At 23.5% G+C, this 13,958-nt stretch overlaps 1 protein-coding gene across 1 annotated transcript; it reads right to left on the bottom strand.

Annotated features, from left to right (window-relative positions):
• Positions 1-4,119: 4,119 nt before the first annotated feature.
• On the bottom strand, positions 4,120-10,052 carry LOC123259978 (GMP reductase 1-like). Its single transcript, XM_044720825.1, has 6 exons — positions 9,466-10,052; positions 9,043-9,162; positions 7,906-8,163; positions 7,494-7,682; positions 7,186-7,388; positions 4,120-4,732 (listed from the first exon to the last, which is right to left on the bottom strand). Exons 1-6 carry the CDS (start codon positions 9,550-9,552, stop codon positions 4,537-4,539), a joined length of 1,053 nt encoding a protein of 350 aa, XP_044576760.1. The 5' UTR covers positions 9,553-10,052; the 3' UTR covers positions 4,120-4,536.
• Positions 10,053-13,958: the final 3,906 nt, after the last annotated feature.

The raw sequence follows: 13,958 nt of genomic DNA on the forward strand, positions 1-13,958 counted from the left end.
TTTATTAATTACTCACTTGTCAAATGATACTTGTATAAATGTCAATGCGTTCTTCAGGAAATAGGAGAGGTGTAAATAGAAGACGTTTATCGTAATACCAGTTAATCGATGGACGTCCTGTTTTTCAACACATTTATTATACGATATTTCTGTATCATTTATTATTATTGGTATTGATTGATTTTTTGTCTTCTTATACATATATTTATTTTTATTTAACATGGTAGTTTTACGAGGTTTGTTGTTTTATATTCTTCATTAATAGAGAAGAATATTTTTTTTTGATGTCACATTTTAGTAATTTCTTGAAAGAATAAAAAAAATTTTTTTCTTAGAAATTTATAGAAATTTTTTTTTTTTCCTAAATTTTATTCAATTTCTTGAATTTTTTTTTTCTTAAAATTTATTCAATTTCTTGAATTTTTTTTCTTAAATTTTATTCAATTTCTTGAATTGTTTTTTTCAAAATTAAAAAAAAAATACAAAAAAAATTTTTGATAAAAACTTCTTAAAAAATTTTTTTTTTTTTTTAATTTTATTCAATTTCTTGAATTTTTTTTTCTAAAATTTTATTAAATTTCTTGAATTTTTTTTTCTTATTTAAAAAAAAAATAAAAAAAAAATTTTTGATAAAAATTTTTTTTTCTAAAATTTTATTCAATGTCTTGAATTTTTTTTTCTCTAAAATTTAAAAACAAAAAAATAAAAAAAAACTGATAAAAATTTTTTTTTATCTACGAGCTTATTTTAAATGACAAACCTCGTTGAATAAAAAACAAATATTGTAATAAATCATAAAGTGTATTAATAATAAATATTTAAAAGTGTTTACAAAAAAAAAAATAAGTTAACAATTAACTAAAAATAATTTCAATGAAGAATCGGATAAATAATATTGGGAGCTCAACAATTCACCAACAAAATCACCAGAAGTAGTAACAAAAATACTAAAGATAATTAATTATAAATGGTAATTAATTTAATAAATATAAATAACTAAAAGGTATATATAATCAAACTAATTAAAGATATATTATATTATAATTATGACCATTACTTCTTTGAACACTTGCTATTCTTCTTTTTGATGTTTAAAATAGGTTTTACGCTAATAATTAGTTTTCTGATTGTTATTTTTTAAATTATTGACCAAATAATTATACCGTAATATATTATTTAGTGAATGAATTTATTTTCATTAGATAAAAACCACGTTAATGTCTATCAGCCACATTTTTTATAAATAATAGCACTCTTTGTTTATTTTTTAGACTTGACGCACCATCTTATTTTATTAAAATTGTAGTCGATTTTGCTATTTATATTTGATATATTTTTTCCTATTAATTGATATATATATATATTAACTGTTAATTATGGTTCATAAAAATAATTTATTTATCAAACTAATTTATTATATTAATTATTCATAAATTTATTGAATCTATCGTTTCAGGATTTAAATCAGCGTCTTCACGGCAGCGGTCAAAAGAAGAAAATAAATGTCGGATTCAAATAAATTTATAATTTTTTTTTTTTATTTTAATCAAATTGTGAATGTATCTTTAATTAAGACCGTCCTTGTATTATACAATTAGTGAGTTGGTGTGTTTGAATTTTTAAAAAATAGTGAACAAAAAATTAAATTTATTATTTATGCCGTCTTTTAACTTTTTCTACTTGTCAAAAAAAATAATTAAAAAAAAAAAAATTTACAGTGCATTTTTAAGGTGATGATTGGTTATTTATGAATGTTATTATAAATATTCAAAATAATAATAATAATGTAGCTATAATAATTAAAACTTAGATTTACTAACGAATTACTGAAATGTTTATAAAAAAATTTATTAATTTTTTTTTAAACAATTTTTTATTGATTTATAATTTTATCATTTTACAACATAATAAATAAAAATTGATAATTAATATAACACATATTTCTTTGGGTACGATTGTATGGATTATTTATCACGCTAGACACCAAACTATTATAAATATAAAATACTTTTTTTTTTTTTTTTTTTTTTTTAATTAATTCGCATTAACTTGTAAATCGGTAGTAATTTAATTAATATTTTATTTTAATAATTTAATTCAAATTTAACAATTTATTAATGGTAAAAATTGTTGAATTTTTTTGATAATAACTTCAATACAATTAATACCTTTTGATTTAATTAACAATAAATCAATACAAGTCTTATAAATTCAAATTTAAAGCTGTTGAGCAAAAAAAAATTTTTTTTCAAGCGATTTAATTTATTATTTGCGTTAAAAGCAAAATTAATAATTTCTTTACAATTTTTTTAAATAATAATAATTTAATTAAAACTCTAATTGCATTATTTTTCCTACTTTTATAGTAAAAAATTCAATTGCTAGTGACAATTATTAAATTTTTTACACTTTCAATTACGCGCCTTACAATTAATCTCAATACTGTTCAGTAAAAAGAAAAATAGTTAAATGTGCGTTAAATTTCCTGACATTTATGTGCAATCGATTAATTTTATCAAACAATATTTTATTGCTTGGTAGTTTTTTTTTTTAAAAAAAAAAAAACTCAATTAAATTAAGGGGGGAAATACGTGTAGAAGGCCATTTTCATTAATTTTTTTAAGGTAAAAAAAATTAATATTATTTATTGAAACTATCAGGTTATTTTATAGATATATTTATGAGTATTTTTTCGTATTAAACAACAATATAACTTGACAAATAGCGGAGATATCAGCTAATACACATCATAGGTTGCTTTGAGTCAACGTCACATATTTTACATTATAATTTTAATTTTAATTATTATTATCATTTATACTTTTTTTATGTGTATCTTCTATATGAATTTCAATTCCAAAAAAAAAAATTTTCATTTTTTAGAGGTTGAAATTAAATCGTGATTATTTACCTTTTTTTCATACATTATATATTAAAAAAAAAAAATAGTTTAAATAAAAATATCACTTATGATGGAGGTTCATATTCAGCGTAATTGTATAAAGAAAAGTAATTTTTCTGTGTCATTAATTTCAGATAAAAATTGTGACTTCCATAGTGCACACCAACTGCTAAGTCGGTAGTGGACCCTAGGAACTTCACCGTCCATCTTCCGGCATTAAATAAATCATATTTACTTATATTATATTTATACTATATAGTATTTATAAGGTAAAAGAGCTTATAACAATTTATGCGTCCTTTTACTTTTGCAAAGGTAAAAGAGCGTATATTTTTTTTTTTATTGCCAATCGAGTAGTAGATACATTCTACGCTTAAAATTGAAAAAAAAAATTACAAAGGTAAAAGGGCGTATGTCTTTAATTATACGCCCTTTTACTTTTAAGAATTCGAAATTTTGGTGATTTAGAGGTGAAAGGGCTTATAATTTTTTTTTCGGTCAGTTTACAAAAGAACATATTGGTAGTTTAAAAATGTAAAAAAAAAAAAACTTTCTGTGGTAGCAGCGGCGTAAAATCCCAACTATACAATTTTTTAAAGTTAAAAAAGAAAATATATTAACAAAACAATAAAGTACGCGTGATTTAATTATTTACGTAGTTTTTACTCTAAATTATTTACGTAGTTTTTACTCTAAATTAATTACTTAATTTTTACGTAATTTGTTTTTGATTGATTTATTTTCTATTTATTTATATCAAACTTTGTATATGAGGCTGTTATTTTTGTATAACTTGTGAATGTATTATTCAACATTTGGAATCAAAATTACAACTCTTTTTTCACAGATTTTTACGTTTCAAACAATTTCAAACCGAATGGCAAAAAAAAAAATTTTTATACGCCCTTTCAGCACAAATCCCTATTAACCCTTAGCTATAAGCCCTTTAACCTTTAGGCATGCGATATAACATTATATAATATCATATAATATTATATTATATAATATCAAGACAACCTACGATGTGTATCAGCCGATATCTCCGTTACTTTTTAAGTTATATTGTCGTAAAATATGGAAAAATATAAATATATGTATAAAATAATCTGATAGTTTCAATAAATAACATTAATTTTCATACCTTAAAAAAATTAATAAAAAATCAGGATGAAAATGTTTTTTTACACGTATTTTCCCTCTTCAGGATTTTTTTTTTGTTATTACAAACTCATTTGTTCAAATTAATGATACGAGAAGAAATTAAATAATTATTAATATTATAACTATCATAATTTTTGATAGTATAATAAAAATTGATGTAATTGATAACAGTTGTGTATTTAATACTGTCGCATTGCGGCTAGAATAATAGAGCCGCGACATTCAGAACCTCAGCAATTATTAAACATCAATAAACGTGAATGGTCAATAAAAAACCGATTAATAAACAAAGCTTCGTTGCACAATTATAAAGTTTACAATAGATTTTAAAAAAGGCAATTCGAACAATTCCTTAAGCTATTGAATAATTGTTTAAATAACCAGCGGTTTTTACCTAGCGAACGCGTAATAACTTAAGTACATTATTATCATTATTAATTTAATAATAATAATAATAATAATATAAACAGTTATTAAAATTCTGGAGGTGGACCGTACATATTATTAAGTTGTTGCGTGCATCGTATAAATGTCGCACGCCGAGACAATTCACGTATTTTAGAAGCACCGACATATGTACATGCTGATCTCAGTCCACCGAGGATGTCCAGTACGGTTGTCTCTACAGCTCCTCGATAAGGCACCTCGACAGTCTTGCCTTCCGATGATCTGCAATAATAATAAAAATTCTATTTATTAATTAAGAGACATTTATTGTGATCTTCTTGTATTTATATGGATTATATATTTGTAAATTTTCTCACGTTTGCAGACCAATGATTTTGCATTTGATTTTCACAAGAATTATTTTCATTATTTCTACAATAATAATGATAATAATAATAATAACGAAAATAGAAGTCATTTAGTCTTCGGTAATTTTATTTGAATTTTTTTTTTTGTGAAATAATTAATATTGATATATATTACTAAAAAAAAAGTTGGTAAATAGTCTTAAGCGATTGTTTAATAAGTTAGTTATTATAAATAAAAGAGCTACCGCACACTAAAATCATCTGAGGCATATTTATTGTGATTTCGCTGTTGAGCATCTCGGTTATATGAGATATTAAATCATAACTTGGCGAGTGAATCCTTTTTGGTAGTTCTAGAGTCTCTTATATATTCATATATTTATGAACCACTACACATATATAAGACCAATAATATAATACATAAAATCTTATAAGACTACTCTGAATTCTTGATACTACTTATATTTTTTTTTATACTTTAAGGATACATATATCTCGATTACAAGTTGCAGTAAATAAATTTTAAAATTCTTTTCAAATCGTCTGAGCGATTTTTAAAAATAATTTTATTAGTAACAAAATTTTTATTTTATAATTAAAGATTAAATACTAATTAATTAACTTAATAAGTGAAATTACTATAAAAAATTTTATTCGAAACTAGCAACCTCTGCAGTCACTGTGCGACAGTTGAGATTTACGGATTATAAATAAGAAAACTTTGCCTTAATTATTTTTTTATATTTATAATCCTACTATACATAGTTTGGGTAATTTTTAAATAAATTTAAAAAATAAAAGTGCTATCACAGGATCAATTTCAATTAATTTAATGGACAAATGTGATGGAATAAATTTATAGAACAAAAAAACTATTAAAAATTCCTCCAAAAAATTGACTACTAAAAAATCTATGGGTGATTCTCTGTAAGGATGTTTTTTGCTGTCCCAGGCATTTTTTTATTAGAAAAATTGTTATTTTGTTACTAAAAAAAATTTATTACGAAAGTAAAAAAACATTTCTATTTGGAGCATTGAAAACTAAAATGAAATAAATTTTGGTTTTTTTGCTATAAATTCATAAACCACCGAAATATCAGTCTCCTGGACTGTCCCATTCCCAAAATTAAAATTTTAAGATTAAATTTTAAGTTATTCGTCCATAATATATAATTTGGTCCATAATGTTTATAAACTTAATTAGTTAACTAACAATCTTCTTCAATAAAAAGTATCAAAAATTAATTTGTTTCATTAAATTCATTAAACCAAAGTTTGTTCCAGGCATTTTAAGATCAGTCCCCTGCCAGAAGTTCAAAGCCAAAAAAAAAATCTAGCGTGTTATTTTACCTTTTGTAAGGTTTATAAGGATCTAACTAGCCTTGAGTTAATAACCATAGGGCTATTAGCGCTTTATCGCCATTTTATTTAGTGTCAAAGCACCGTTTGTGCTGGAAATATGTGTCTGGGTCACTTCAAAACTCAGTCCCCTGGCAGCTATTTTTATTTATAATTTATTTATAAAATTGGATTCATAAATCTTAATATTATTCTAATTAATGTAAACATTCATTGAGAACTTGAAAAGTTGAATGCATTGAAATAGTTTGCTTGATTTTTCTCAATTTGATAGAAAAAACAGTCCCCTGGCAAGCAGTCCTCTGTCATGTTATATGGCAAAAGATACACAAATATCGAAAAAGGAAAAATTAATTCGGCTGTTTATTTATTATGATCAAGCTGATAGTTTTGTAGACCTTGTTAATTTTTTTTCTAATAAAATCAAAAATAATTTGGTCGGACAATTTTGTACAGATTTAAGACGTCCTTATAGAGAATCACCCATATAAAACTAAAAGGCACTAATTCTTGTCTCGATCTTTCTGATGATACCAAATTAAACTATAAAAATTCCTTTAAAAATAATAATATGCTTGTCAGAAAATTTTCCTTACTCTCTCAATTATTTAAATCATAAATAACTATCGCTAAAAAATATCAAACCCAATTTACGATAAAAATATACTCGTTACTAAATTTTTCTTAGTATCTTAATTATATAAATTAATTTTTGACATATAACTGCATTTACGTGCACAAAACAAAATAAATAAATAAACAAATTTTGTTTATCGCGAAATTCGAATCTATTTAAAACTACTTCGAAAACTTATCATAATAAATAAACTATTTTAGAAAAGCATATGAAACATTGAAAAGGCACTAATTCAGGTCTCGACCTTTCCAATGAAACTAAATTTAATTAGTTTTAAAAAATTTAATTAGTTTAAAAACTCATTCTATCACATAAATACACCAGGCAAAGTTTCCTTTTCTTAATTATATAAATAATAATTATGAAATTACCTGTACTCAGCTATACCACCGGAATGTTTATCCATAGCAGTATTGGAAGACATCCCATAAAAAAGTTTAACTTTTCTACCATTTCGTTCCGTAACACTACCACCGCATTCATCATGACCCGCAAACATACCGCCAGCCATAACAAAATCAGCACCAGCTCCAAATGCTTTAGCCAAGTCACCTGGACATGTACAACCACCGTCCTTTAAAATAAAAATAAATAAATCGCTTTAATTATAATAACTTCAATGATTTTAAATCACTTATTGTAATAATAAAAATTTTTAAAAATAAAAAAAAATTCCTACGGAAATAATATGGCCCTTAAGCCCATGAGCAGCATCAGCACATTCAATAACAGCAGACAATTGTGGATATCCAACTCCCGTTTTCATCCTAGTGGTGCAGACAGAGCCAGGACCAATTCCAACTTTAATTACGTCGGCGCCGGAGAGTATTAATTCTTCAACCATTTCTCCAGTTACGACATTTCCTGCCTAATAAATATGAATAAATATATAGATAAACTAAACCTAATGATAAGAAACTGCTCGTGACTCATTACCGAGATTATTAATTTTATTCTTTTTATTTTAAGTTATTTGATCGATAAAAATTTGATATACAGAGTACTAGCGGGTACTGGTACTGGTACTGGTATTATAAACAGTACAAACCAGTTAAGCTTATTTATTTATTTAAAATATCAATTGCACTTACGATAATCGTATGACTCGGAAATTCAGCCCGGACTTTTCTTACATACTCGACAAAGTGTTGGGAGTATCCATTAGCCACGTCCAAGCAGATAAATTCAATATCAGGTACAGCTCCAATAACGTTTTTTAATCGATCAAAGTCATTATCGCTGGTACCTGAGCTCACAGCCATATGCTTTAAACAATCTTGATTTTTTGATGCAAATTCTTTCCATTCTTCAGCAGTATAATATTTGTGCATTGCTGTGAAAATTCCATGCTGAAAAAAAATATTTATTATATCATGAGATTATTAGATAGATATTGATTGTTTATTTTTTTTTTTTAACATAAAATAGTTATAAAAAAAAAATAAATGTATGAAAAAAATTTTTTTATAGATAATTTTTGATAATAATAATAATAAATTAATAATGATAATTTTAAATTGACTTTAAAATTTTTTAATTTTAAGACTTATTTTATCTTATCATTGGATCATTAAATGATACTTTTACTAATGATTCTTTAAGCCATGACACTAATAATTAAATTTTTCAATAAATAAAAAAATAAAAATTTTAAATAAAAAAAACATTAGTTAATTATTATTATTATTGTGTTTTTTAAACTAAAATTAATATTTTCAGCTGTCAGTTATTTTAAATATCATTATAATTAATATAATAAATAATGTAATTAAAATTAGCAGACATTTGATAATTTTTTATTAATATTTTCAATAAAAAATTTCAGATAGCTAATTTAATTTATAATAAATTTAGCAGACATTGATAATTTTTTTAACAAGTGAATTATGGTAAAAAAAATTGACATGTAGAAATAAAAAAAAAATAAAAAATGCAATTTAAAAAAAAAAAATTAAAAAAATTATCAAGTGACTGCTAACTTAAATGTAATTTTAATTTTCACAATGAATAAACAAAAAAAATACTAAAGTTAGCCGACGTTTTTTTTTAATTTTTTTTCATTGGTTAAATTAGAACTAAAAAATATTTTTTTAAAATTGCACTAATAGTTTTTCAAGTTTTTTACAGATGAAATTTTTTTTTTTAACAATTTTTTCAATAAAAAAAATTCTAAAAATTCTTAGATGTCGGCTAATTTAATTTTCATTAAAAAAAATGTAAGCAAGTACCTTAGCCAAAGCTTTAGCCATTTCAAATGTACCAACAGTATCCATATTCGAGGCCATCACAGGTATACCCTTGTATGTACGTTTCGAATTACGAAACGTCATTTCACGAAAGAGGTCCACCTAAAAAAAGCACATCAATCATACACTTTTACTATTTTTTTATCTAACATGTTTCATAATTCCTAATTCCTTCATTCAATCTTTACTAAAAAAAGTCTGACACAATAATTACCGCTGGATATTTATAAAATAGTTCTAAATATATATAAATATAAATATAAATATAAATATGTGTGATATTTTATTTACGGAAGCCAGAATTATTATCGATTGGAATTATTTTGACAGGACTGTCGTAAATATAAACATTTAATAAAACTGGAGTGGAATAAAAATCAATAAAATATAAAGAATAAATGTTACCTCTGATCTACTCTTCAAAGTGCTCCTCTTGGGTCTTAACAACACATCTTTGAAGTCTAACTTGATGTCATTGATGATATTCGGCATTGTGTTATTATTAAGATGAATGCGAATGTGATACGGCAACTGTGAATGCTCTTAGCGGACTAAGTTGACAAGACAAGAGTCGGTTATTGCTGTCAAGACCGTCAGCTCAAGTACCGTCAAGAATGTACAAGGTCTAGGTTGCCTTGAGACCAACGAAAACTCACCAAGACTTCTCGGTTCTCGGTTCACTCCGACCTCCGACTCTCTACCTCTTCCTTAGCTCTGGCTCTCTCCTCTGCTCCGTTGCTCCGTTGCTCCGCACTCCGCTGTTTACGAACCTCGTATACGTATATACTTATGTTCTTATCGTGTGTGATGATTATTATATGTGTGATTGCCAGTTGTTATATGTACTTACTTACTTACTAACTTACTACATGAGATACGAGTTTGGAAAGTCGGTCGAGCAGATTGTGGTGATATGAGAGCAGGAATATACATATAATTAAATAAGAAATACTGTTAGATATTTGTACTTGTTGTTGGTAAGATCGCTAGAACAATAATACTACTGAAATTATGAAAATTAAGTTTGCCGACATTTATAAATTAAAAAAGAATTTTTTTATTGAAAAAATTACTACAAAAAAAAAGAAAAAAAACATTGTCATTTATTAAAAACTTGAAAAACTGTAAGTGCAATTTTTTAAAAATATTTTTTTGTTCTAATTTAATTATTAAAAAGAAAATTTAAAAACGTCGGCTAACTTTAGTATTATTGAAAATTAATATGAAAATTAATTTAGCAGACGTTTTATAATTTTAAGAATTTTTTTAATAAATAAATTATGTCAAAGAAAATGAGGAAAAAAATTGACATTTAGAAAATTAAAAAAATTAAAAATCCAAAAATTTTTAGAAATAATTTTTCGGAGCAAATTTATTTATTAAAAAAAAAATCAAAAAATTGTCAAGCAACTGCTAACTTTAATGTCATAAATTTTTCAGATATTTTATCATTTTTGGAATTTTTTCTTTTAATTATGGCAAAAAAAATTTACATGGAGAAATTTAAAAAAATTAAAAATGCAATTTTTTAAAAATAATTTTTTTGAATAAATTTGTTTGTTAAAAAAAATTAAACAATTCTAGTGACTGTTAACTTTAATGTCATAAATTAATTTAGCAAAATTATTTTTAAAAAATTGCATTTTTAATTTTTTTAAATTTCTACATACCAATTTTTTTTTCTTATTTTTTTTACCATAAATTATTTGTTAACAAAAGTTCTAAAAATTATTAAATATCTGCTAAATTAATTTTCATTAGTTTAACAGATATTTGATAACAAAGAATTTTTGTTACATATAAATTTTGGAAAAAAATTGACATGTAGAAATTTTAAAAAATTAGAAATGCAATTTTTTAGAAATAATTTTTTGTTCAACTTTTTTTTGCTACTATTTATTTGTTAAAAAATTTTTTTAATTATAAACCATCTGTTAAATTAATTTTCATGAAATTATCAGACGTTCAAAATTTTTTTTTCACTATTTTCATTAACTTAATTAGAATAATATTGAAGTTACTTAGCTGACAATTGTCACTTTTTTTTATTTTTATAACTAATCAATTACAATAATAAAAAAAAACTAATAATTTTTTCTAACTTTCACATGTGAAATTTTTTTCATAATAATTTTATTATAAAATTTTATAAAAAAATATGTAATGTCTGTAAACTTCAATGTTATAAATAAGAACTAACAAAATATTTTTAAAAAATTGCTCCTTAATAACAATTATTAAAAAAATTTTCATGTAAAAATCATAAAAAACTATTAATTGAATTTATTAAAAATAATTTATTTTTTTAGCTAATTTATTTGTTTAATATCACTGATTTTTTATCCAAATTTAAATAAATAATAACAATTTTGTTTAATTTAAAAAAGGAGTACTGATATATATTTTGGGGAAATTAAAATCAACTTAAAAACAACTTTTGAACCAAAATTTTATTCATCAAATATTTGAATAAAACTACATACAATAATTTAATTGACTTTTTTTAATTAAAAAAAAAAAAAAAAAAATCGATTCTTACAAAGACTAAGCAAAAAATAATTACAAGTAAAATAATTAAAGTAAAAAGCTTAAACACCATACATACAATTATTTAGAGCAGACATATAAATACTGTGTTAGGCCAATCAATTATTCGTAAAATGATTAGTTAATTATTCCTGAGTAATGGCAGTTAATAATTAAGTAATAAGTATCACAAGCATTATCGATTTGACTTTTGTGTCACAAGCGCGAAAAGTTCAATATTCTCGTTAAATACATTTACATACACGCTAATTACTATTGAAATTTAATATTCTACATATTATTTTTTCTAGACAATTATTAAAAGAATTTATAAAAGTTTTATAATAAAGAAATTAATATTTACTTGTAAGTCTTTAATTTTGTGCTGGATTCTGTATTATTAGTTTATATTTTATCACAGTACGAGTAAACAGAAATTGGTTCAAAGTATTACAAATTACTATTATCATTTATTTTTTTTTTTTTTTCATTTTAATGGAAATTAAAAATTTATTAAAATCCGTTTTTTAATTTTCACGGAATTTTCAAGTATCCAGAACAATACTTTTTTTTTTAAAACATTCACTTTAAAATATTACAGAAATATTTTAACTTAATTGTAAGATTACAATAAGTTAATTGGAATACAATTAAAAATAATTACGCTTCATCAGAATTTTTTTCAACTAACAACCTAATTTTTTAATTTATTCTTTGATATTCAATATGAATCATACTTTAAATTATTTAAATAAAAATAATTCCGAATTTACTAACACAATTTTTTGACATACAAATATGTTTACAAATATCAGATCATATTTCTACCTAGATTATTAAAAAAAAAAATAATTCAAATTTTCTAAGAATAAATAGTACAAAATTTAAGTAGACCACACAGTAAAAAAAATATAAATAATTTAAATTGTAAAATATTTCCATCAAAAATTAATAACTCATATTTTTAAATTAAGGTAGTTGTCGTGGTTAAGGCATATATAGTGTAGAAAATTCTAAATTTTTGTATACTTATTAAGGATACGCTGATACAATTATCCTTAAAATTTGAAGTCAATTGACCACCTATAACCCGAGATAAATTTAATTAAAAATTGGATATTTAACATTTATTGCATACGCTCTCCGGAGTTCTGTATCAGTTTTTTTAGTTATAAAAAAAAAAATAACTAACTGTCAGAAATTTCCAAAAAACTGACAGTTTTTCTATTGTATTTGTTGTGAGTTTAAAAAAAAATAAAAAAAAATTTTTGACCATCCAATTATTTATATACAACGGATTAAAGTTCAACAATTAATGAAAAAGTATACATAGAGTATATCTATATATATGAATACTGAATAGTTTACGTCTCCAAGGGTTCAGGCTAGTGTAAAAATTATAGATTACTTAGCTTACAAGTTCAGATACTTTTGCGGCGCATATAATCTCTAATTTTTTGACAATATTGTACCGCGACAACTACCTTAAGGGGAAACACCACTGTGACCGTAGAAAAAAAAGGTGATTTTCGGGAATTATTTTGACAGAGAAAATAAAGAAATTTGGGGATCGGATTTTTTTTTATTTTATTAAGGGTACATTAAAGATTATTACCCTAAATTTTTATTAAAAAATATTAAATTATTACAAAGTTATTAACAATTTCGTAGAGCACTAGAAAAAATTTCCCCCTCCTCGCATCGATAACTCAAAAACGGACCATTTAAAAATAAAAAACCAAATTGCTTTTTAATCAGTAAGAATGTAGTTATCGTTGCACATACGGAATTTTGAAAATTTTAATTTTCAAAAAAATGGCGACTGATTAAAAATTTTCTTATTATTTTTTGTTTTAACCCGGCTTAATGTTTAAAAGTAAAATTTTTTAAATTCCGTATGTGCAACGATAAGTACATCTTTACTGATTAAAAAGCAATTTGGTTTTTTATTTTCAAATGATCCGTTTTTGATTTATCGATGCGACCATAGAGAGGGGAATTTTTTCTAGTCCTCTACAAGATTGTTATCAACTTTGTAATAATTAAATATTTCTTAATAAAAATTTAAGGTAATGATCTTTAATGTAGTTCGAGCGTGATAAGCATATCATAAGAAAATTATGAAATTTTTTCTATCAAAAGATAAATATATTAATAATTCATCACCAAAATTTCAGATCAATTAACCGCATTGTTTTTGAGTGATTAATTTTCGAAATTGTATCCCTTACATGTAGAGGTATAGATAGATGGTAAAGTTAGTATGAAATCTTCCGTACCACTCGAGTGGGCCAAATAATTTCATACTAACTTTACCATCTCTCCATACCTCTACGTATAAAAGATGCAATTTTGACAATTAATTACTCAAA

This window comes from Cotesia glomerata, linkage group LG2, assembly GCF_020080835.1.
Source record: "Cotesia glomerata isolate CgM1 linkage group LG2, MPM_Cglom_v2.3, whole genome shotgun sequence".
In the NCBI taxonomy this organism is placed as follows: Eukaryota; Metazoa; Arthropoda; class Insecta; order Hymenoptera; family Braconidae; genus Cotesia; species Cotesia glomerata.

Excerpts from the sequence above, each read along its gene's own strand:
- LOC123259978 (XM_044720825.1), bottom strand. The coding sequence starts at position 9,552 with ATGCCGAATATCATCAATGACATCAAGTTAGACTTCAAAGATGTGTTG. Across the intron at positions 7,683-7,905 it reads TTCCGAGTCATACGATTATC|GCAGGAAATGTCGTAACTGG; the intron begins GTAAGTGCAATT and ends CATATTTATTAG. Across the intron at positions 4,733-7,185 it reads GGTGGTATAGCTGAGTACAG|ATCATCGGAAGGCAAGACTG; the intron begins GTAATTTCATAA and ends TTATTATTGCAG.